This window comes from Botryllus schlosseri, chromosome 4 (genome assembly GCF_051294905.1).
Source record: "Botryllus schlosseri isolate E-star chromosome 4, Bs_hap1, whole genome shotgun sequence".
In the NCBI taxonomy this organism is placed as follows: Eukaryota; Metazoa; Chordata; class Ascidiacea; order Stolidobranchia; family Styelidae; genus Botryllus; species Botryllus schlosseri.
Window position 1 is genome coordinate 1454809 of NC_137239.1, and position 26705 is coordinate 1481513.

The 26705-nt window shown below is 41.3% G+C and overlaps 1 protein-coding gene and 1 long non-coding RNA gene across 31 annotated transcripts in view; one reads left to right on the forward strand and one right to left on the reverse strand.

Annotated features, from left to right (window-relative positions):
- LOC145437839 (adhesion G protein-coupled receptor E5-like) overlaps window positions 1-26705 on the forward strand; it is a 138166-nt gene that overhangs the window by 108190 nt on the left and 3271 nt on the right. For all 30 annotated transcript variants that reach the window (XM_080315150.1, XM_080315162.1, XM_080315158.1 and 27 more), the window contains 12 exons: window positions 3352-3513; window positions 4424-4500; window positions 4806-4906; window positions 6320-6502; window positions 6571-6722; window positions 6993-7151; window positions 14416-14525; window positions 17259-17499; window positions 18013-18164; window positions 18227-18353; window positions 19274-19448; window positions 25660-25783. In XM_080315150.1, the coding sequence (XP_080171276.1) occupies window positions 3352-3513; window positions 4424-4500; window positions 4806-4906; window positions 6320-6502; window positions 6571-6722; window positions 6993-7151; window positions 14416-14525; window positions 17259-17499; window positions 18013-18164; window positions 18227-18353; window positions 19274-19448; window positions 25660-25783 (1763 nt within the window). The remainder of the gene's footprint in view (window positions 1-3351; window positions 3514-4423; window positions 4501-4805; window positions 4907-6319; window positions 6503-6570; window positions 6723-6992; window positions 7152-14415; window positions 14526-17258; window positions 17500-18012; window positions 18165-18226; window positions 18354-19273; window positions 19449-25659; window positions 25784-26705) is intronic.
- The window catches only part of LOC145437875 (uncharacterized), a 36072-nt gene continuing 10025 nt past the window's right edge, over window positions 659-26705 (reverse strand). Inside the window, exon 2 of the long non-coding RNA XR_013914765.1 lies at window positions 659-1439. This is a non-coding gene — a long non-coding RNA (uncharacterized LOC145437875). The remainder of the gene's footprint in view (window positions 1440-26705) is intronic.

A 26705-nucleotide genomic window follows, 5' to 3' on the forward strand; every position in this document is an offset into this window, starting at 1 on the left:
TTTATCGAGTCCACACCCTTTTTTTACTCCTTATGTCAATAGAAAGCTCATGACTTCCATAAACCTGTTCTTCGAGAGGGCCTGACTGAACATAATGCACCCATGCCCTCAGTCCTCATATGCATTCAATTCACTAGATTCAGCTCACTCTCCCCCCGAAGATCCATCTCATATACCGGAGCAAAGGCCCTTTGCCCTTGTACAACCTTAGTATATTAGTATGGACAATACAGATGTCGGCTTGGTCCAATGGTACATTTCAAATGTCATGTCCTGTAACACGCTGAGCTTCAGAAATATAATATTACAGAGTTTTGTTGACTCGGAACGAGGAAGATCCAGGGCCTTCTTTTACAAGGGATGTTGTTGCTAACACAGTTAGACCAAGTCGATATTAACAAAGTTCTGTTGTTACAAACGGCTTTTCTACGTTTATCAGATACATGACCACTTTCAAGAATATGAAACCGCGATGCCTGAAGGTACAAAAACTGTAATGCGTCAAAAAAGCCACTCGGTAGTTCTAGGTAGTTCTGAGTATAACTTTTTGATTTGTACTAGATGAGTGATGAAAATCACAGGTAAGGTTGTGACAGCCGTGCTCTATACTGCCCCTTACGTCAGTTGTAGTATTATCGCCTCGTGCTTTCACTTCCTCTTTTGCTTCTGGCCGCTTCGGCGGACAGACGTATAATAAAGTCTCTGCAGCAGTTGTTGAATCGTGTGTGAACAACTACAGACGGAGGTCTTTTACAATGGCGAGCACGCTAAAAACGTTACTTCATTAATTTGGCTGCAATTCTGAAGATTCCTGGACAGTACCAGTATGCTGAAAGATGGGCGGAAATTCGATTACGGCATTGGCTATTTGAACTCATTGAAGAAGCAGTTTTGCATCGATGTGAGAAGTTTGAAGACTTGACTGATGGCTTCACTTCGTAATGACTGTTTCACTGGCGGAACTGATGTGAGCGCGCGTGGAGGGGATGGAGCTTGTGACTCTCCCTGTCCGATGTTATGAAGAGGGGATGGAGCATGTGACTCTCCCGTTAATGTGGCGCGGCGTTGTTAGGGTTTTAGTTTAGGGAATTGTTCATTGATGTTAGTTTAGGGTTAGTGTTCTGCTAATGTGATGCGGTCATGCGGATGTTTGCGATTTTGTTGGTGATTTTGAACTTGTCGGTTTTAATGTTGCTGTTTTTTTTTATTTATTGTAGTTTGTGAGAGTGCTTTTATAGGCACTTCTCAAGTTTGGTGGGGAATAGTGTGACAGCCGTGCTCTATACTGCCCCTTACGTCAGTTTTAGTATTATCGCATCGTGCTTTCACTTCCTCTTTTGCTTCTGGCCGCTTCGGCGGACAGACGTATAATAAAGTCTCTGCAGCAGTTGTTGAATCGTGTGTGAACAACTACAGACGGAGGTCTGTTACAAGGTGACCTACATAAAATAAATAAAAGTCAAGAAGTTTCAGCCGAACAGCGTAAGATTTGACTGAATGCCAGCTCTTCAAATATGAAAATGCGTCAAAAAAGCCACTTGATCGTTCTAGTGTTAAAAAGGGCGCTACTAATTAAATTCCAAAAATGAAGTCGCATTGAATCGCACCTAGCGCCAGGGCATGGTATGGTATGGTATGGATCGATATTTTGGTATGGAATATGGAACAATGCAAGTATGGTATGGAATGGAAGATTTTAATCTATGGTATGGAACGACAGTTCCATACTTCCATACTTTGGTGTTTTATACATTTTATCGTGATCTGTGCAAGCTTCATGAAGCGTATGTTGTTCGCTGTTCACGGAATACGATCGCTTGTGTTTTGTGTGAACAGAACATGAACTATTAAAAGCTGTGTTGGAACAAATACACGCTTGTGCAACGGTTTTAGGAGCACTAGGAATGACATGATTTTGTGATGTAATAATGACAACAGTAAAGTCGATTCGATATTCTTTCGTGTCGAGACACGACGTCTCCGAGCATAGTCTATCATGTGACGCAATAATTGGTAATGTAGGCTACTCCAACTACCTCATTCCTTGAGTGACGACAGCTTACAGGCAATCATGATGCAACGTAATAAATGCTCAAAGTGATTGATAATTACATTTTTTCTGAAACATTGTCCGCACATTTAAATTATTTACATACCGAGATATCTTATTGGTCATATTTCAAACGCTCTCGCATTAAAATTATAGAGCAGGGAGTGAGGTAGATATAGTTTGGAATTCTCGCCACGCTAACCCCAACCAAATACTGTATTAACAATCACGCAGATCGCTGCAGTATTGATCGCCTGCAGCTGGGATATTTTATGGGTGCGCCTATATTATAAATTATTTTTCGAGTATTTACTTCAGACTTACATGTGCCTCATGCCAATGTACCGGAAATGCGATGATATTCTGATGGAGCAGGGGCTTGGCTGGCGGGATTGCTGAATGGATAAATTACTCGCCCATATATACAAGAAATAAATCGTATTTAATGATTGTATTTTATCGACAGCAATGACACTTCAAAGCCAAGGCCGTATGTTGCCAGTCCCTTTTATGGACGGACCTAGATAACAATCTGCTGACTGTCTCATTTTGCTCGAGGAAGCTGTAGAGTAGACGCACACGGCACTTAACCACCGTGAACTAAACCTCATCTAAACAGACTCTGTAAAACTATAACCAGAATTAGATTCGCATCATGGCTAGTTTAAGCAATAATGACATCCGAAATATCAATAATATAGGTGCTATAAAAGGTACTATATCTTATGATATTGAAGTATTTGAAAGTATGGAAAATGTATCAAGTATGGTATGGAACAATGTTGGTATGGTATGGAAAATTGCAAGTATGGTATGGAGAGAGTAAGGCAAGTATGGAGTATGGAAAATTCTCGTTCCATACCATACCATACCATGCCCTGCCTAGCGCAAAGAAAATTTCAAGAATAATGAAAATCTCTCCAAATTTCTGGAGTAAATTAGTAAATTCAATTTGCATGTCGACGGCAACCAACACATAGTAATTGAATTACGTGTCGACGGCCGCATGAATTAAATTCTACGGCCGCAGTTTGACCACTACTGCTCTGATCAACTAGAACTAGAATTAGAACTACTTCATTTTTAAAATCCGCACTAAAACTGAACTGGTACTACTGAAAAAAGCCAGTAGTTAGTTGATCAGTCAAATGAGTAGTTTGGTAGTTTGTACAAGTCTGCTTTTGTCCGCCCTACGTTTCAATTGTTATTCCCACAGAACCATACAACGATGTCAACTAATTGCTACGTCGCGATGGACCATTTTTCAATTCCATTTTCCATGAAATAATTGTTATGTTCAGGCAATAGCAACTCAGCCCATTGACACTGAAGAGCAGAGGCAGTCCGTGTCCGCAAACTTACAAATCCTGACCTCAGATCCACAGAACATTGACAGCACGGACGTGATGTCAACGACCCAAGCAATCGCCAGTGTGACAAACACAACCAATATCACAACGACTGTGAGTGAATATTTTCGTAGTGATTTACCACGCGACTTCAATAGCGAATGCAGCTAATGGTTGCCATTTTAATCCGAAAACGGACGTCAAAAGAATAGTAGCTTTCGGTTTGATGTCGCTGCTGGTATAGCAGGAAATGAACTTCAAAATCACTTTTCTGCAGATATCCATCAGGTGGATAATGTGTGTGTTTGTATTGTGTCACGTATCAGGGTTTTGTTACGGACTAAAAAAAATTAAAATTATTTCCTCGGCCCTAAACAGTACATTTATATTTCTACTTCCCAATATATTCAGAGATCACTTCACCTAATTGAAACGAGCAAAATTAACACGGCTGGACTGATTAGTACATTTAATTTACTGCCGGTGGCGAGTATCTAATGGTACGTTCCACGGCTGCATACCTATATGGGTTCCGGATTCGAGTCCCACCGCTTACACAAAGCCTAAAATGGAATTGTGCCTCGCTATATTCACCGACAGTACCATGATCAATGATCATATAGTAATAAAATCAAGGTTGTGTAAATTACTATGGTTGCCGAATATCGAAAAACCATGAATAATAAACTGGCAGTACCTTACTGGTTACAGTCCGTTAGTTCTACGCTGAACCATAAGGCGATTTCTGTCATGGACAATATTATTGGATATGTAACTTTCATTCACGTTTGAAATTGATAATAAATAAAATCCAGACTGTCAAGCAAAATACATCAGAGGCATATTATAAACGTTACCCACCAAGTAAGTGGTTTGTGATAAAAAAAACTTTATTACTCAGAATAGATGCAATAACTATGTTACTCTTTACCCTTTCGCATTTGGACCACCAAGCCGAAAACCTAGCCCGCCCTTAATCTCGTTCACATCGATTTACGACGGTCTAATATCCTCTTCAATTCAGACCGCAACTTCCGTGGTGGCGACTATCAGCAACGTTATGGAATCCCCCGGACTTTCCAGCAGTGGTCAAGCATCCCAGTAAGTAAAGTTTTCAATACGTGATCCGAGTAAAAATTGAAGTAAACCCGAGCAAGAGAATGAAAGTTAGTTGCTGAATGAAGTAATCTGAATTGTAATATTTGCTGGCACTATTTAACTTAAACAATAAATTACTTCGTGCGTTGAAAAACTAAAAATGAAAATAATGGAATACTGATGACGGTCGATTATTATGAAATGCTACTTTAGTCTAATTGCGCAATCTCCTCATTATTGAATGCGATCTCTGGTGAGTATATGTTGTATTGTCATGAACTTGGCCAAAAACAATTTTCTCGATTCAGGTTACTCACGCAGCTGGATATTGTGGCGTCCCTCGTGACATTAGATAACGAAGAGCCATATTTCGCGGTCAATAATAACATTTCCATGGTGGTGACACAAAGTGAGTATCGTCGATATTGAGCGATCTTCTTGTTTCCGTTGTTCTGGTATCAATATTGAGACCTGTTATATCGAGGACCATAATTATAAGGTCAAGTCGAGCTGCAATGGCTAACTAACATCAATGGTAATGATAATGTACCTCCGATTTATTATGTACAATGTACATCTAAGAATGTCTTCAAATAATGATAATTCCTACAGCGACCAACTACAGACAGTTGTTGATGAAGAAGACATCATACATCAATATATTCAATATTATAGTTGGCTTTATTTATCTAAAAGCTACTTGCCTGATTCGACTTCTTGCCGTGACATAAACGCTGACTCACGGAGCAATTGAAGCAATTTCTAATGATTCAAATACGATCATAATAATGACTCGTGCATACGTGAAATATGACCATTCGAAGAACATTACCTTACAAAATAAAGACTGGTTATTGGTCATAAATCAGAGCGTCGCGACCCCAAATTTCAATTTGAAAATGTTGCGCGACCACACTTCTTGATTTGGCTTGCTGGTTACTAAAAATTGTCAGCACCTTCGCCAAAACCTACTCACGGTCTATGTGTGGATCTGGCGACTATTTGCTCAGCAATAGCAATTACGGTATGAACTCGTCTTCCTCCGCCATTACAGTTTAGGAAACTCAATCGAGATTTTAGCTACGTGTAATGATTTCCATCTGTATTCAATCGGGTGTAGTCATGTAGGCGCCGCGCGTAATGCAGATAACGATCTGTGAGTTAATTGGACTCGCCGAGTGTGGGTGTATGTATTATACCATTAACACATAACAGTACCAGTCACTGCAGTTTTCCTGTGAGGAACAATTTTGAACTTTTTTTATGCTCCTCACACTTTAGTGTTAATCTGCACACACTTAATCTAGTGACCAGAAACCAACGTTAACCTTGTTTACCGGGTCTACATTCAACAGTGGCCGTGTTTCTTCTATTTTGAAAAATGAAGTAAAATATTCAGAAATCAGCCGCCGATACCATATGCTTAATTGGCATTCCTGTAATAGTCATTGATATTTAACTTTCGTCACAACGATCCCAAAGAATAGGCGAACGACGCCATTGAGGCCGTGACCCCTAGTTTGGAGCCCTTGACATAAATTGTATTTCTTAAATTCACGATAGTCTTCTGAATCAATGTAAACTGTTTAAAATGCTTTATGCCAGTGTCATATTGCTGAGACCACGGGCAGGAATTTTCTGAAAGTGAAATCCAAGCAGTCTAGTAGCAGTTCCTTACAGATGAAGACCTCTGTTGGCGCGGAAGTTTCGAGATTCGTTCGTCATGAATTTATATACTAGCACTTGTGATTGCACCGCTACCAACGATCAAATGCTCTGTTACCATTAAATATTCTCATTTATTCATAATATCTCTATATAGGCAACCCAGCGCTAGGCGGAATGAGTCTGCAAATGTTTGTACGACCGAATACAAGTTCCGTTGGATTTCGAAGCGATCAATTTAGCACCACGAGTAGTAATTCATCTGTGTCGTCGGGAAGTGTAGTGGATGGCCAGAGGGTGCAGTCTGCGGTTTTTATCCCTCAAATTGCGCTCGAGAAATGTAAGTATATAGGCCTATTCATTTAATATGATATTAAATTCTAAATTTTTATTAATCTTGTCCTTCAGCGTCCAAATCTTCATTCTACGTTTTCGGCAACAACAAGTTATTCGCAAGTAACGAATCCAGTGGCGCAGACGTATCAGACATTATTGTTTCGGCCACAGTCGAAAATCAATCTATTTCAAATTTGGCAGTAGACAACCGTTTGACATACTCGGTGAGTCACCCTTTAAGGTATTGTGTGCATTTTCCTTAAAACGCATCGGTCGTTATGGTACCGAACATAAAATCCCACATTTCACGTACGTTAGTAATGAATTTACTGTTTCCACCACGTGCGTCTTATAGTAATGCTGCCAGAGATGTATTGTGAGCAATCTTTAAGCATAACACAAGGGTTATACATCAGCGCAGTGTTCTTGCATTTTTGTGGCATGCATAAGCTATTTTGATCTACACGTATCATTTCAACTAATGTGTAACACAGCTGCCCTTGCCGAACAATCTGGAGAACAAGGCTATCTCGTGCGAGTTTTGGAATGAGTCGACGAACGAATGGAGCGATATTGGATGTTTCTTAACGAATAGTTCCGAGGCGACGGTGTCTTGCGAATGTGATCATTTAACAAATTTCGCTGCCCTGCTGGTGAGAATTTTATTGTTGAATCATTGTGGTCTATATGAGGATTGTCTATCTCAGTGGTTCCCAACGTGGGCGATATCGCCCCCCAGGGGGCGATTTGGCGGTCTAGGGGGGCGAAAATAACGAAGGGGGCGATAGGGGGGCGAAAACGCAAGGAGGGGGCGATGGGGGGCGAAAACAACGAAGGGGCGATAGGGGGGCGATGGCGCGTTAAAACGGCTATGTCTTGGAGTCGGGACCGTAACTACCGCACTCCAAACCCCCTAATTGGGAGTGGGGGGCCCGAAATCGAAGGAAGCCCAAATTTATTTCGTGAATTAACATGAATGATAGAGTAATTTTTTTAAAATTCATGCGACTTTTTCAAAAGTTTTCGCGCTGCGCTCGATTTATTATTTTCATGTATCTTGATGTTGGGGTCCCCGTCACCCAACAAAAATACGCATGATTTATGGAAATGGGAGACTTCGGCGTCGGCCATTGCTGCGCCACGAGCCCACGACGCACCAATACATGTGGAGTTAGAGGCCATGTAACATGCGACTCCGAGAAGTGTGCTAGAACGATCAGCAGCGAGAAGACCTTGTCCGAAATGAATGCCCTTGTGCTGACCGAAAACTTCGATATATATACAGATATGTTTAATTGTCCATAGGCGCCTCAATGGCTGGCGTCGAATGTTGCTGTCCTGGTGATATTAACCCTACAGAACATATGCCATCCCGCAAGGAAAAAATTATTTGACAGTAAAGAAATGCCAACATGAAATCATGTGCATCTTTTAGTTTGGTACATTTTGACGATTTCCATATCTTCAGACATAGCAGATATAAGAGGTCACGAAATAGCATCATGTAAAGAATTCAGTATAACAACGATTCAGCCGAAGATGTTCAATTATTATTTAGGGGTCCTAACTTTTCCAACATATCACATCGACCATATTTTCGCGCATCACGCGTTTACGCGAAACACGGTGACTCACCAAACAGTACATGAAATAGGGTATAGCTCAGTGGTTCTCAACCTTTTTCACCTCGCGGACCGGTAAAATTTCAACAAAATGACTGGCGGACCGGTGAACTTTCAAAATTGAAATTAAGCCAATATGTAAAGCATGCAGCCGTTTTTGCAGTTATATGATGCTAGAGAGTGACATTTAGATGGTTTTGATCGTAATTAATTATCTTCACGATGGCATCCATGTGATTTTATAGTAGTCAGTCTGATGCTGAGTCGATGTAAAATTGCCTTATCCAGATAAACGTGCTACCGCCGAGAGTCGTTTACAGTCTTTCGTGCCGAAGGTCGTGCTGGGTTTAACCGACCACGCCAACTATACCGGCAATCCGTGCCGAAAAAGCACTTCGTCAGCCCACCCCGAAAAGCGTTGATCTTGTGCCCCACAGGTCGATAAAGCCACAGTTGGGCGGATGTTTTCACCTGTACTTGTGAGCACATTCATTCTACTCAGTGTAAGCAAAGAGTTTAAGTAGTTTAATCGCGTCAATAGCGAAAAGTTTCCACCATTCATGACTGAATCGGTTTTCTCGCTGCCGTATTTTTGGCACGCCTTTCGGAGTTCTATGTTAGCCTAATCTTCAATTATTATGTGTTGGTACGTCATGGCGGGGTAATGGCTGACGCCCAAATGCCTATTTCTATAAATCATGCGTATTTCTCTGAGAAGGGCACCTATAGCCCTATAGACATATTATAATATGCAAGACATTTAGTGACACTAAATCGCGCAAAGAGCGAAAAGAAATTGAAAAATGTTGGGAAAAGTTTCAAATAAATACGCTATGATTTATGGTCATCATGGTTGTAATGACTCGAGTCAATTTGTGTATTGACTCGACTTGTACTCCTATCATTGCACGTGACTCGAGACTGGGTCTACCAGACAGGCATTTCATTGCAATTTCGGAGAATAGTAAAGTTATTATACGCTGATACTATTTCGTCTATCCATACTGGTACTTAAAATGCTACCTGAAACTGTTAAAAGTATCGAAAATGAAAATATTATGAATGAGAAACACTCGATATCACCGAGTAGAGTTGTGAAAAGTGGGTCTCACATGACATTAACTCGAAACTGAAAGGTCCACACAATGGCTTGGACTCGGACTCGAGTCAAAACACTATGACTCGGACTCGACAGTCTACTCAGTGACTTGGTCTCGGACTTGACTCGGGGGGAATTGAAAATGACTCGACTTGACTCGAGTCAAAACTAAAAAAGTGAGATTGACTTGTGCCTCGGAACCTTTTGACTTGGTTACAACCATGATGTTCACTTGCAAAATAATTTCGGGTTCTTTTCAAGCTCAGCCCTTCTCCAATTAGGCGGTTTGGGGTGCCCCGGTTACGGTCGTGCACAAAATGAATGAATCGAAGACGAATGATCGCGCAAACTGCGCTGTTTAGCGATGAGTCAGCTCGTACCTGTTCGGTACATGTCGCTCGCATGTCGTCAAATGACACTTCTTGAACTTTAAGTCAAATCGAACACGTTTCCATCCCTAGTGTTACCTCAAGAAGTTCTGAATCAGTTTAAAATTACATGTTTTATTTATTTGATCAATGGACAAGCCTTTTACATTGCATCTTGAATTTAAGGTATAAAATTGTATTTACCTGAAGGACCGGCAGGAATGTCGTCGCGGACCGGCACCGGTCCGCGGACCGGCGGTTGAGAACCCCTGGTATAGCTGATATGTAGCGAAAAAAGCCCACTGGCTGAGGGGGTCTGAGGTTTGGTTTATCACCCTATGGGACCAAAGTCCAACGTTTTTTTTCGGGGGGGAGGGGGCAGACGAAGTGCTGTTTTTCGGCTCCTAATATTTTGGGGGCGATGATCGGTCTGGAGCTTCAAAAGGGGGCGATGTGTCGAAAAAGGTTGGGAACCACTGGTCTATCTGATCCAGTTAAAATAAAAGTGTCTCCGGTGCCAACCAGGGCTTTGGAGCAGCCGTAAATTTAAACTGCTCCAGCTCCGGCTCTGGAGCTCTCTTCTATTATACATTAGCTCCGGCTCCAGCTCCGGAGCCTCATTATTACCACTGCTCCGGCTCCAGCTCCGGCTCCGGCTCTGAATTTATCGAATGGGCCTGTCTATATCAGGGGTGGCCAACCCGCGGGCCAAATGTGGCCCGCGAGAGGTTTTGCGTGGCCCCTGCGAGGTAATTTCCTGTTATATTATCGAAAACGAATTGCTCAGGTTTTGAACTTGCAATGCCAACCAAAAATTACAATTCTGGCTGCGACACTTGGGATGTTGCTGACTAAAATATCAGTTCCGACTTCCGACTCATTGGCAGATCCAGGGTCCAGTCACATTTTCAGTAAAACGTCGTACATTACAATAAACTAAAATAGTAGCGAAATTTGTCTTCACGCTTCGCATGTTTAATTGTCACACGATTTCTTGCTTGGTAGCCTACCTCCTACCGAAAATGAAAAAAAACGCCTAATTTACCCGATTGAGTCTAACTGTATTCGTAATTACGGGAGAAAGGGTTTTCGCGTTTGCGCTCGCATAAAGATCGTCGACGGTGAAATGTAGGCACAACATGATTGTCGCATATTATCGGAGTCCTTCCATATCGATGTGACCAGACGCCGAATAGTCGTGTCCTTGCAAACTGAGCCTAGTGGGCGGTATACAATAGACCCGCAATACTCACGTAATAATATTATTGACCTAGTTTATTTATAAACTTAGAAAATTTTACCCGCTTGGCGCGGCTAGTGGACCGCACACTCGTTCGTCAATTGCATGTGCCACTTTAGCTGAAAAGGCTGGCCATTCCTGGTCTATATAGATTACTAATCTACTCATAGTAATCTAGAGTCTGTCAGCCGTCAGTAACATCCGATATAACAACGAAGACATATAGGTGCCGCCGTGCCGGCTTGTGACGTCATACTGAATACTTGTCAATTGTCGACAACATCATAGTTGCACTAGATTGCTTTTTACTCTATGCCAGTGGTTCTCAACCTTTTTCGCCTCGCGGACCGGTAAAATTTTAAAAAATGTCTGGCGGACCGGTGAACTGTCAAAATTGAAATAAAGCCAAAATGTAAAGTATGCAACCGTTTTTGGCAATTATATGATGCTAGAGAGTGACATTTGGAGGGTTTTGATTGTATTTAATAATATTAATGATGGCATCCATGTGATTTTATGATAGTGAGTCTGCCAAGTCGAGGTTAAATTGCCTTGTCCAGATAAACGTGCTCCCGCTGAGTGTCGTTTACAGTCTTTCGCGCCAAAGGCCGTGGGTTTAAACGGCCACGCCAACTCAATACCGACCGACAATATCAAGAGAAGAAGCTTATCGGAGTCGGACCAAGCACCTTGTCGTGCTACCTTGCTCATTGCCCACTGCCACCAGACGCAGGCTATTCCAGCAACTGCGAATACAGTGCGTGCCGCCAGAAAACACATTACAGCAGCTATAACCGGCCATCCGCAAATACGGGCCGAAAAAGCACTTCGTCAGCCCACCCTTAAAAACGTTGATCTTGGGGCCCCCACAGAACGATAAGTCAAACTTCCGGGGGCTTCGCCCCAAGACCCTGCACTTGAGTGGATGCTTTCACCTGTACTTGTGATCACATCCATTCTACTCAGCGTAAGCAGAGAGTTTACGTATAGCTTATCGTGACAATGGCGACAATTTTCGATCATTCACGACTGAAGCGCTTTTCTCGCGGTCGAATTTTAGGCCCAAATTTCGGAATCCCATATGTTAACCTAAACTTCATTATGTGTGGATACGTCGTGGTGCGGCAATGGCTGACGCCGAAATGCCTATAAATCATGCGTATTTCTCGGAGAAGGGCACCTAATAAGCAAGACATTTAGGGACACTAAATCGTGCAAAGCCCGAAAAGAAATGGAAAAATGTTTGAAAAAGTTTCAAATAAAACGCTATGATTTATATTCATTTGCGAAATAATTTTTGGCCTTTTTCAAGCTCGGCCCCTTTTCAATTGGGCGGTTTGGGGTGCCCCAGTTACGGTCCTGCACAAAATAAATGAATCGAAAACCAGTGATCAAACTGCTCTGCTTATCGATGAGTGAGCTCGTATCTGTTCAGTATTTGTTGCTCGCATGTCGTCAAATAAAACGTCTTAAACTTTAAGTCAAATCGAACATGTTTCTAGCCCGAATGTTACCTCACGAAGTTTTGAATCAGTTTAAAATTAGATGTTTTATTTATTTTATCAAAAGACAAGCCTTCAACATGCATCTTGAAATTAAAGTATAAAATTGAAATATTCCTCGCGGACCGGCAGGAATGTCGTCGCGGACCGGCACCGGTCCGCGGACCGGCGGTTGAGAACCACTGCTCTATGCCATTGCTGTGCACGCCATTAAAATTCCGGCCTGCTGTTCAATTATGATAAATCAGCAGATGTGGTTGTTGCATATATATAATGGCATATTAGGAAATAGGTCGGAGCCGGAGCTACTCCTCAAATAACGGGCTCCAGCTCCGGCTCCGGCTCCGGCTGAATTTTATATAGAGCTCCGGATCCAGCTCCGGTGAAAATGCACGGCTCCGGCTCCGGGCTCCGGTTCCGGCTCCAAAGCCCTGGTGCCAACACACCTTAGTAGAAGACCAGCCTTCTAAATGATGGGTATGGAAAGAGTAAATGTCATAATGAAGAGTCATTCAGAATGGAAGTAATATAATTAGGGTTTCATTTAAAACAAGGGTGTCAAACTCAACTGTAGTCGCGGGCCGGATTCAAACCTTCAGACAGCTCGCGGGCCAGACCAATCAAATGATTCCAAGCCCTTGTTTTTCATATAAAGGATCATGGGGATTCTATTCTATAGCCACACCGTGATTTGGAAATAAGGTAATTGGCAAAATAAGGTAATTGGCTGGTTAAAAATAGTGGTTCTAACGACGATGTGAGTTTGCATATTTCTGTGCTCTCTTTGCCCTCGCGTTAGCCCTGCGTATGTATTGTGAGAAATATTATAAACATAGTGCGACCACGCATATTTTGTTTGTATTTTGTATAACTGTTCCAGTCTCTATGTAGCCGGCATATAACGGTTTCGTAGTGGCGTTTTCGCATCTGCGAACAACTACGTTTTGATCCATATTTCTATAAAAGTCTGAACTCGGTGAGTCCATTTTGTTTTCTTGGAATTGGGTGTCAATACCACCGACTTGCTCCTAATGGGAACTACAGTGAAACCACAACGCCGCTCGCTGATGGTTATAATGCGGCGTATGAGCATGCTCGACAATTGCCATATTGTGGGATTATTTAATGATAATATTGTTACTTAAAATCTCTGAATTGCTTCTTGGGCTGGATGAAACCGCTTGGCGTGCTGGGTGCGGCCCGCAGGCCGTATGTTTGACGCCCCTGATTTAAAACAAAAATCGATTTAGAACACGTCTTTGTTGTGTTTTTTACCAATGGCGTCACGAGAATTTTAATTGTGCGGGCACAATGGAGTGACATTGATAATTGAATATATATAGGGTGAAGATGACTGCTTTAACGAAAAAGGCTTGCGACTCTTGTCTTAAACAGAATAAAAATGTGTTTGAGCCATTCCATATCACATATTTGGTCGACTATATTGGATGCAAATCGCTCATACTAGATGTTTTTTTCGTATTTATTTACACCTATATGGTATAATAATACAACTTGGAAAACGATTTTTTTAATGACAGGTTTTTAAAACACGGTTCAAAATATGTTTATAACCACGTTTTTTTAAAACATCATATGTTATAAATGCAACCCGAAATATAATCCATCTGTAATACATCCCCTCTAATTATAATTCAGCTTTAACCTGACTTGTACCCTAACCTAACCCTCGAACCCAACAAACGAACCCCTTACCCTATCTAGCCCAGAACTATTTTGAATGTATCTGTTTTGACGCTCGTTATTTTAAATCCACGCTACATTATTACATTACTAATCTGCTCTTGAGGTTGCTGTTGTTGCTCTTCTCTACTCTTGACCAGGGTGAATGAACATTCACTCGAATCCAACTTCGAACTTCTTTGAATCTGAGACGCTTATGGTATAAAGGACTAATTTTAGTGAATGATATTTTGAAATCGCGCCACAAAACCATTCGATTGATATCTTCTTAAATGAATTTCAGAGAACCTTCGGTCGATCAGTGTTTATCTGAATCCGACCCACTATTTCGATGGTTCGAGAATTTGAAGCGACCACGTTAATATTTTTGGGTATTTTGCAGAGACCGCTTGATTTACCCGCGGCAAAAGCGCTCAACGTTATTACCATTGTTGGATGCTCTATTTCCACTTGCGCTCTCCTCATACTCGTCATGATATTTTTGTGCGTTCCGTAAGTACATTTTATTTATTATTTCAGTAGAATTGATGTCGGAGTGATTTGCTGCAAAGCACCGCTAATCTGGCATATATATCCGTCCATTTTACTGTAGAAATTACTAATCCAAAATGCAAATTCATAGCGATGAGAGTCATCATATCATGGATAGATTTAGGCAGGGTCGTAACCAAGTCACAAGGCTCCGAGTCACAAGTCAATCTGACTTTTTTAGTTTTGACTCGAGTCAAGTCGAGTCATTTTAAATTCACCACCGAGTCCAAGTCAGCGAGCTGAGGGTCGAGTCCGAGTCATGGTATTATGACGTGACTCCGAGACCAAGTCATTGTGAACAGGGTTTACACCTGAGTATATAGCTATGACAGCAGCGTATAGATTGTGAAGACACAATGGCCTCTATACGGGTCAACTATATCGTTAGTATCACTTGTAAATTGTCAGGCAGAGGTGCCAGTGTGCAACAATTTGTGATAATACAGTGTCTTTATACAATGTCCAGCTCTTTCGTTGTATGCAGCTATCACTTATGAATTGTGAGGCAGAGATGCCAGTGTACGACAATTAGTGATTACTCGATGTCCAATTCTTCCGTCGTACCTGTCGCTACCTCGCTACCTTTCATGCGTAGCTCACACACAGCTTTTATTCCGTCGTAAGGTTACCGTTCAGGCGTAACTCATACACCTTTCCACCAGTAATTAGTACTAATTAGTAACCAATCAAGGCCTCTTAACTTAATACAACCAAATACTTCAGTCAAAGTCTTGTTGAACCCACTTTTTATAACTCTGTTTGGTGATATAGAATGGTTCGCAATTATAATATACTAATTTTCCTCTGGGCAGTTTCTGATCGCATTTTCAAGTACCAGTACCACTAGACGAAATCTCAATAGTGTGATTACTTTACTATTCTTCGAAATTACAATGAAATGTTGGTCTTGGCAATGTGAGTCTTTAGTCATGTGACTCGGTTCGAGTCATGCGCAATGACTCGAGTCCAAGTCGAGCCAACACACAGATTGACTCGAGTTGAGTCGAGTCATTTCCGTATTTTCAGAAAATGATTCGAGTCAAGTCGAGTCATCGGAAAACCGCAACTCGAGTCATTACAACCCTGATTTTAGGTTTTCATACCCGATTAGATTTTAATTGATATTTAGCTAAAAATGCCGAGATGAACTTAGTAGTTTTAATGATACCAATGTACAAATAAATATATTGCCGTGAATATCGGTTGAATCACAAAAAGCAGAAATTTGCAAATAATACTAATACAGGTAGAAAATGATCGTTACTTAAAACTACTTAAATCATTAGTTTGAACTGAAGCAGTATTTCGAGATGAGGGATCTCAGACTTATGTTGGTAAATTCGTCGGTGGCAGCTATCTATATTGAAGGTGGATTTACCGGAATAAGGCGGAACGTCCACAGCGGTAAGAAATGTGCTCACTTTGAGAAGTTTCAACTGATGCCGACTAACCACGGGCTAAACCACTAAGTCAATGGTTATCAACCTTTTTGTCTTCGTGGACCCACTTTGCACCGTCACGGACCCCGTGGGCCTCTCCCACAAGTTTTAGTTCAGTTTTAGCTCAAATATTGTGCAACCGTCATCTGTCCTGTGCAAATTTTATTTGTAGGCTAGTGATAAACAGAAATAAAATCAATTTTCTCGAAAATAGCATCATACTGTTTATTTACAAATTGGGAAGCTTTTATTTCAAAGCGAATTCTGCAGGTGCGTTTCTTGAAATACGTGGTCATGTTTTGAAAATCCAAGCCGTGTATTTGATATTAATGAGTGAAGACGACGCTTAACGCTTCTGACGACACCGTTGGGTATGATCGCGACATATATGGCTCTAAAATTTAGAAACAGATTATAATGAACATATAGCCTAGTCATTTCTATCTTGCAGCGAATCTTGAAGTTATTCTGGAATAGCGGCTATGTATAACACTAAACAAAATGGATTTTTGTGAACAAAATTTTCAAAAAACTTAACAAAACATCTCGAAACAACATTATGTTTGTATTGGTGGGCTATTGGCAATTTGGCATTTAAAATGAGTTCACACAGTAGAATATTTCATCTCAGAGGGCTATTCTGTTTATGCCATCCCTGAAGTTGTATCGGCTATTTAGCGAAACTGCCTCGTGATTTCACTAATCTCATCGCACAATTAGGGTTGGGCACAATGATTCGAGCAGTCGAATCTGAATCGAATACTAATTTTATTGATTTGAGTCGAGTAGTAGATTACAATATTTTCGAGTGCTGAAATTATAAACCCCGTCACTAAAAGTAAATTTCTCAACGAGGATTATAGTTTCGATAGTATTTTCCATCGTAGAAGCCTTGAAAGCTCGATTAGTCGTGTCCCAGCATGCGAAACATATATTAAAAAGCTAGGAACGTTGCTGGAAATAACATTTCCGAAGTACTGATCATCGCACAACATTGTCACAAAGTTCAATGAAATCGGTATGGTCGAAAAATTACCAAAGTATCTTTAAGGTGATGGATAACAGACATCATATTCTTATGGTGGCATAAAAGGTTCATATCTGGACTTTGAGATATTGCATTCTGTTATGACATCATAATGAGTAATACTCGACTCGAATCAAAATACTTTATTCAGAATCGAATCACTCAGGTACTCGATTTTGCCAAGCCCGACACACGATATAACAAACACATAATCTCTTTCTTAATCAGAAAAACCCGCTCAGGACGCAAATTCCAAGCTGCATTCTTGCTGGTAAACCTATCTCTCGCCCTTCTCGGACTCAACATCACTTTACTGATTAGCGAGATGCCGTTCATCGCTAATCCGGTAAACTACGACGACATAGCTTCCTCGTGCATCGCCATAGCGGCCATATTACATTTCTTCCTGCTTGCCTCGTGCGCATGGATGAACTGCGAAGCGTCGACTCTTTGCATGGCGGTGGTGAAGGTGAGAGATGTATTTGTGTCATTGCCGCCTGAGTAAATCGAATGAGTCAAATAGCACTGTTTCCGTGTTTTAAACGCCATGCAGTGTCAAAATCTATATTGTCTCAGTTTTATTACGGTGGCGAAAGGTGTAATTGTAAAACACAATCGCCATGACACCATTCCGAGATAGTTTCACCTATCTGCTCCGCATCGGAGGACTACCTAGGTTCCTCAGATGCTGATCCTGATGCTAACATCCTCTTAGAAATATGTCTCGTACTGTCATGATGTAATGATATCACGAAAACCACGAATTTTGCATTTTTGTGACGTGTACGTGGTTGTACAAACGTCAAATGTTCTGCTAACTCCTCCGTGATGTAGAAGATCTTAAGTATGAAGAAAAGGTGAAATGTGCCGGACAATTTTGGCAATGACAAGTATACGAATATAACGAAAACAATTTAAATGTATACGGACTAACTCTGTATGCTATCCTAATGTATAATGAATTTATTTATACATTTATCAGCCTCTATGGGCAAGAACACGTTTGAGAAATCAAAAGTTGGTTTGGGCGTCAGTTGCATGGGGGTGGGCTATGCCGGCAATATTTGTGGGGATAGTTGCAATCTCGGATTACGGTCTCTACGAATATCCATACGACCAAGGAGCCACAGTGACGTAAGTAATGCATTTCAAAGTCTTGCAACCGTAAAAAGCAACGTACTGTGTATCTCACCCAGATGCTGGATTCAGCCAAACTATATTATTTACCTTGCTGTCATACCGACCGCCATAATGATTAGCGGCAATCTCATCGCCTACATCGTGCTATCGTATCATCTATGCAGAAATCGTGAATCTGGTTGGGTGAGTAATCAGTTATTAATTAGTGATGTCATATGAAAATGAGATTGTAATATTGTAAGATAATTTAACTCTGTAGGTTGGATATGTGAGTTTAAAGGCGTATAACAGGGTAAAACATTCATGGACGCTGCCTTAGAGTTTATTTTTGATCATGATTAAGACCACTTGTTCACCGCCGTTTCTTCATACCATTGTAATTTTTAATTTTATTGTACATTTGAATTTCGAAGCGTCAATGGCCCCGCATTATTTTCAACTTTTAGCTGAACAAAGTTAAAAAATAATATTTCAACTGAAAATAGCTGATATAGTAACATACTGTTAGAATGCTTAAATGATGTTAATACAGCCGACAAGCTATCCCACCACTATTTCCCTAGAAATATAATTTGTTTTGCCAACCCGAAGTGATATTTAATCGCATAATGTAAATAGAATCGACCTGATGGACAAGGCCATTGATGCCGAGTACGATATTACAATACCACCAACACCGACAACAATAACGCACAAGATAGCATACTTTAAGTAGTTAGGCTTATTACATATTAAGTTAATGTGCTTGTTGAGTTAGGTTTGGCCCTGATAATGTCGTAATTGCTGCGGTGATTGTGAAAACAGTCACTCGCATGTGATGTTGAATATTCCAGACATTGCACTGCTTTGTCGTTCGAAATAACATCGTTGAGAACCCGCATTCACACAGATATTTTGATGGAACAGGCAACATCTATGGCGTGACAATCTCATGAATCTTAGGGTGCGCTTTGCTCAGTTTGAACAGAAAACACACTGTGGCTTGCACACGCCCTTGTGATGTAGACATGCAAGGCGAAGTATAAGATAACTTTCTTCGTATTCCGTCTCTTAGCAAGGGTAGCCGTGGCGCAAATTTAGAAATATTTTGATAATATTTAAAGGGCAAGTCTTGGCGAGCAACCAGGCAATCTCAGAAGAGGAAGCTAGGAATCAACCTCAGCATTGTGACGTTGCTGGGACTGACGTGGGTCTTTGGATTTTTCCTGGCAGGCATTGCAGACGAAACGACGGCCCTCGTATTCGCGTACATTTTCACAGTACTGAATTCGTTGCAAGGTAGCATAACGTATTTCCAACCAATCCATCTTTTCCGTTACAAAATGCGTGTCTCTCGTCCCTTAGCCTGGCAGTATTATGTTCCAGTACTGCAATATCATTGGGTCACGGACTCATGCTGACGCACCGAGGTTGACTCGGCAACTCTCATATAGCCAGATGTGGTCAAACTACTCATCGTCCATACTCAAGGTGGAAGTAGAAGTAACGCCATCACTTCATACTCAAGTAAAATAAAAGTAGCAATTCTAAAGTAAATCAAAAGTAAGTATTCAATGCATATATTCTAGGTCAGCGGACCCCTGGAGGTCCGCAACGCATTTTCAGGGGGTCTGCGAAGCTTCAAAATATTGATAACCTAATTTGTATTTTTTTCAATTCGGAAAATCACGAGGAAGTTTCGCTTCATTATTAGTAAAACTCCAGAGCTCACATCAACAGGATGGCCGTCTGAGATGAAATATCCCGCTCTGTAGACTCATTTTCATTGCTAAATTGCCAAGAGCCTACCGATTCAAACATTTTGCTGTTTAGAGATGTTTTGTTGGTGATTGTGGGAAAAAAACTAGGATGTGTAAGGTCAATCACGGCATCTTCGAAAAGTTTACAGAAATTCATTTTCTCCTGTGATACATACATAGTTACATACATTTTTCCATAATAACTTCAAGATAAGCTTCTAGATAAAAATCATTCGGCTTGACGTTAGATTTTTATTTAAAAAAAAATTGTTTGTCAATTTTGGTGCCATATTTGTTTTGATCATAGCGAAATGTATCATCGGAAGCGTTCCGCGTTATTAATATACATTCGCCACCATCTATATTGGTGTAAATGGATTTTATGCACTCGCTCTAGTCAAGTCGAAGGCGCGGATTTTCAAGACGCGACTAGTTATTTCAAGAAATGCAGTTGTAGAATTCGCTTTGAAAAATTAGAACTCCACGTGAATAGTATGATCTTATTTTCAAGATAAGCCATTTTGTTGATGTTCATCAGTGAGGCTATACAGTTACCAGTTTCCACAAGACCGATGACGATTGCACGATGATTGGGATAAATTTGAACTAAAAATTCGTGGGGGTCCTCGGCAATGTTCCCTCGAAGCTGCGCACGTGCGCAAATGCGCAGTGCTGAACCGGTCTCTGCGCACAGAAAATCTAAGTTGCGCACAAAAAATCCGAAGTGATGTTTTTTATCAAGTCGTTGCGCACTGTTGTCCAAGAGACCACGCAGGCGCGCAAACTCGTCAAAAATTAGAGGGAACATTGCCAGGGGTAAATTGTGTTATCGCTGAAGTCTTACACCGAGGTACAAGTGCGGTTCGCAAAGGTAAATATTGCGCTCTTTGAAGAAATGAGACTTTGCAATCACGAGCGCCTAACGAAAAATCTTTTCTTTTAGTAGGGACTCGTACGCGTGAGCGATACTTACATCATGTCAATAGCGCATTATTTTCTTGGAATGGCGAAATAACATGGTTTAATAAAGTTATAAATAACAATGGGCTAGCTCGAAGTTAATCTGTGAGAAACTAGCGCATAGTCTTCTCCGCGTGTCATGAACATTGCGTAAGATTTCCTCAGGACCGTAACTGGCGCACCCCAAACTCTCAATTAGGGGGCCGAGATCGAAGGGAGCCCAAAATTATTTCGTGAATTAACATAAATCATGGTGTAATTTTTGGGGAGTTTTCAAAACATTTTTCGAATTAATTTTGTCAAATATCTTGATTATTGGGTACCCTTCCCAGAACAAAAAATACGCGTGATTAAGAGAAATGAGCACTTGGGCGTCGGCCATTACCTTGCCACGACGCACCAAGACATATGAAGTTAAAGGCTATGTGACTTGCAAGTCCGAGAAGTGCGCCAAAACGATCAGCAGCGAGAAAACCTTGGCCGAAAAGGACTGACCTATATGCTGACCGAAAACTTCGATTCATACATATAAAAGTTTAATTGTCCATAGGCGCGTAAATGGCTAGCGATCCGAGTCCCACAACAAGACAAATGCCATGATGTCGAGGGAACATTATTTGCCAGTAGAGAAATACAAATTTTGAATCGTGTTCGTGTTTTAGTTTAGTTCGTTTGAGCGATTTCAATATTTTTTGACATAGCCGATAGGAGGTCACGAAATAGCATCATGTAACGAAGTCAATATACCAACGGATGCGCCCGAAGATGTTTAATTAATATTTCGAGGACCTACCTTTTCTAACACACCCCACTCGATCAGCTTTACCGGTAAATCTGATTATGTGAGCAGAGAGAGGATAAAAATGGATAGCAATAGATATATGCAATTCCCGATCATATTGGCCGATTCAATCATGAATCATATAGAATTTTCGCGCTTCGTGCGTTCAGACGACACAACCACCAAAGCGTCCCCCGATGTAGATAATAAGTATCGACAAAAAGCGTAGAGCCCGACAGAGGGGTCTGGGGGGCGCAGCCCCCCAGAATTTCGGTTTATCACCTTATGTGGGGGGCTGGTTGCGCACTATTGTCCAATGGCCTGCGCAGTGAGTTAACGTGTTTGCGCAGACTCGTGAAAAATTAGAGGGAACATTGGTCCTCGGGGGTCCGAGGTGTTACAGAAGACAAGAAGGAAGTTGGGCCCTGACGTGGAATTGAGTCGGGAGTCCAAGAAGGAGCATGTGACGTAGTATGAATGATCAATTACCATATATGTCGAAACACATTAAAACTAATCAACAGCCTCCGCTACGCAAGAAATATATCATATTGCATTGAATATATCATCGCGGTGTAATCAGAGTAGGTAATGGTCATTGTGCAGATGTACACATTTTGGGAAAAAGCTGTTTCTCAGTGATTCTCCCAAACTCTGACGAGTATTCAACCATAGTGTCCTATATGGTGTGGATACAAGCAAACATCGCGGCTCAGTGAAATTGATCTATGTCACCCAGTCCATTTGGTCAAAGGCAATTTGACGGTAATTTTGACCGGCTTTCCGAGCAGGAAATTTGATAAAACGGGTATCAATAGAAAGCTACCGCGGTACTGATTGCGAAAATATAAGTTTCATTCTGCTTGTGGTCCTGGGGCCCCCAAAATCAGCTGCATTGCAACGGAGTTTGGTATTGTGACGCAACCGTGCCGTATAGGAGCAAGTGAGAAGCAGCGCAAACCGCAAACGTATTGGTCATTGTTGCGCAACCGATTAGGCATTCACATTCTCACTCTTGTGCGCACTTGCTCCTCAGCTGCCGAGACGGCATCGTTGCATCACGATACCAAACTTCGCTACAATAAAACATTCGGGGCTGATTTGGGGGGGGGCACGAGGAGAACCACGAGCAGGATAAAATTTATATTTCCGTAATCAGTACAGCGATAGCTTTCCATTGATATCCGTTTTAGCAAATTTAATGCTCGACAAGCCGGTAAAAGCTTACCGTCTGATTGCCCATGGCCGAATGAAAAGTGTGATGTAGACCAATTTCATTGAGCTGTGAGATTTGCTGGGGTCCACACTAGGGATGTTGTTAACCTCTGAAAGGTTCCGGTTCGTGTGCACGCGAACCTTTTTAAAAGGTTCTGTGTGAACGCGAACGTGAACCTCATGACGTCATATTGATCAGTGGTTCTCAACCGCCGGTCCGCGGACCGGTGCCGGTCCGCGACAACATTCCTGCCGGTCCGCCAGGTATATTACAATTCTATACCTTAAATTCAAGATGCAATGTTGAAGACTTGTCCATTGATAAAATAAACAAAACATGAAATTGTAAACTGATTCAAAACTTTGTGAGGTAACATTAGGGCTGGACACATGTTCGATTTGACTTAAAGTTCAAGACGTGTCATTTGACAACATGCGAGCGACAAGTACAGTACAGGTATGAGCTGACTCATCGCTAAACAGCGCAGTTTGCGCGATCATTCGTTTTCGATTCATTCATTTTCGATTCATTCATTTTGTGCTGGACCGTGACCGGGGCACCCAAAACCGCCCAATTGGAGAGGGGCGGATCTTGGAAAGAGCCCAAAATTATAATGCAAATGAACATAAATCATAGCGTATTTTATTGAAACTTTTTCCAACATTTTTCCGTTTCTTTTCGCGCTTTGCGCAATTTAGTGTCACTAACTGTCTATTGCTTATTAGGTGACCTTCTCCGAGAAATACGCTTGATTTATAGAAATAGGCATTTCGGCGTCAGCCGTTACCACGCCACGACGTACCAACACATAATGAAGTTCAGGCTAACATGGGACTCCGAAAGGTGTGCCAAAAATTCGGCAGCGAGAAAACCGATTCAGTCATGAATGATGGAAAATTTTCGCTATTGGTGCGATTAAGCTACATAAACTCTCTGCTTACACTGAGTAGAATGAGTGTGCTCACAAGTAGCCTACAGATGAAAACATCCACCCAACTGTAGGGTATGGGTGCGAAGCTCCTGGAAGTTTGGCTTATCGCTCTGTGAGGGCTCCAAACCAACGTTTTGGAGGAGGGTTGACGAAGTGCTTTTTCGACACGGATTGGCGGATGGCCGGTATAGTTGCTGTAAGGTATTTTCTTGCGGCACGCATTGTATTCGTAGTTGCCAGTGTAGCCTATGCGTCGGGTGGCGGTGGGCAATGAACAAGGTAGCACGACAAGATGCTTGGTTAGACTCCGAAACGCTTTTTCTCTTGATATTGTCAAAGAGAAGGATATTATTCTAGTTGGTGAGGTTGGTTAAACCCACGGCCTTCGGCGCGAAAGACTGTTAACGACTCTCAGCGAGAGCACGTTTAACTGAACAAGGCAATTTTACCCTCGGCTCATCAGACTGACTACCATAAAATCACATGGATGCCACCATTAAGATAATTAATTACGATCAAAACCGTTTAAATATCCCTCTCTCTAGTACCATATAATTGCAGAAAACAGTTGCATACTTAGCATTTTGGCTTCATTTCAATTTTGAAATTTCACCGGTCCGCCAAGACATTTTTTGAAATTTTACCGGTCCGCGAGGTGAAAAAGGTTGAGAACCACTGATATTGATGATTCCAACCCTACATTTCAGTGTATTGATAGCCTATATTAATGTACAGTGTACACGATACCTAGCGACGACTAGGGCCACATAATGCCACAAGCTGAAGTACATGTAAATATTTTAAATGTCGCCAAATGTATCAACTGGGGCAATCATATGATATCATATTAATCCCATAAAATCAATATCTTCCGTCGCTTTGCCAACAATTTGTACCAGGACTTTCAAGGAATATAAGATTACGGTCTAGGCCAGACCGGATTATGTATTTGGCGTTTGAGTATTGCTACGTTGGTTTATGGAGATTGTAAAACGTGTTATAGACTTGCTACCGATATTAACCCATTAACAAGTTGGACAGTAGTGGCCAACACTCCAATCGCACGAATTTGGTTTCATGATACATTAAACGTATGAAATCAATATTGACCCCGTACGCATGCTAGATTTATTTTTACATCGGACAACGATATCAATTTCATTAATTGGTTGAATAACCATCATTCGCTAACTACCTACAGTCCTACATGTAGCGTATTTAGCTGTTTCGCTGTGATGTTGTGTGATTGATTGCGGGTCAAGCTCACTGCGGAGAGTCACTATGTTCGAGCAAACCTTTGTGACAAAGCAAGCAAGATTTTGGTCATTGTCAAGGTGCATGCTCGTCTAGTGTTCTATTTTTTTTATGTGGCCATCGCCATGCTTAGAGTCACCCGCAGTTGAAATGCAATAAATCTCAACCAAAGATGTTATAATGAAGGAAAAATTGTAATATAGGAAAAGGTTCACAGCGCAGAACCTATCAAGTTTCGTTTGTGAACGTGAACCTATAAATTTCCGAGGTGCGCACACAGAACGCGAACGTGAACCTTACGTTCACGCCATCCCTAGTCCACACCATATAGAACTTTATGATCCAATCTCGAGGACTCCTAACCGCCATACTTTCTCTATTGTTGTATTGTGCGTCCATCCTCAAATATTGGATTGGAAGTTCTAGGTTGACTGATCGTGGCTGTGGGTTTTAAAATCGGTATATTGTCTGGTCACACCGGGATAACCAATGAGTCCTTTATAAGAACATATAATGATATTTGTGTCATGGTAACGGTATTTAGAAATTGAATTTAAATCCAATCAATGAAATTGGACTTCATTCTCGTGTCCCATTTAATATTTCAGGTTTCTTTCTCCTGATACTGTACGTGATGAGAAATAACGAAGCCCGTCTCACAGTGCGAAGGGAGCTTTCAACCATTTATGACAAACTTGGGTTTGGTAGCAGCAAAGAATCAAAGCGAAGCAGGTGAGAGTAAGAGCGTTGCAATTTACGGTGGTGCTCAAATGTTTCCCGGCGCGTAGAGTTTTGAAATTTGTGCACAATTTAACTACATAACCAGTCATAATGATATCGCGATATAGCAGTTTCAATATAGTTCATAATTACTTTGCGCAAACATGGGATACTCATATCCACGATAACTTTAAAACACTGTAGAGCCGTGGTTCTCAACCTTTTTGTGCTCTCGGACCCCTTTCGGACCGTCACATACACCGCGGACCCCCACGAATTTTCAGTTCAAATGTAGCTCGATTATCGTGCAATTGTCATCAGACACGTGCAAATGATAACTGTAGGATTAGTGATAAACAGCAACAAAATGACTCTTCTTGAAAACAAGATCATACTATTCATGTAGAAATTGGATCGACCTCTATGATTTCAAAGCGAATTCTGCAACTGCATTTCTTGAAATACGTGGTCGTGTCTTGAAAATCCGCTCCTTAGATTGGATATGAAAGAGTACCGAAATCCATTTCCACAACTAGGTGGTGACGAATGTAATAATAACGCGTAACGCTTCAGACGACACATTTGTGTTGATCACAGCAAATATACAACCAAAATTGACAAGCAATTTTTTTCAATGATCATATAGCGTCAAGCCTGGTCATTTCAATCTAGCAGCTTATCTTGAAGTTATTATGGAAGAATGGTTATGTATATCACAGGAGAAGATGGAACAACAACAACTACAAAATATCTCTAGACAGCAAATTGTTTCTATCAGTAGGCTATTGACAATTTAGCAATAAAAATAGTGTGGAGTGTGCTCAGCAGTAGGATATTTCATCTCAGATGGCCATCCAGTTGATGTGATCTCTGGTGTTTTACTAGTAATGAAGCGAAACTGCCTCGTGATTTTCCGAATTAAAAAAAATACAAA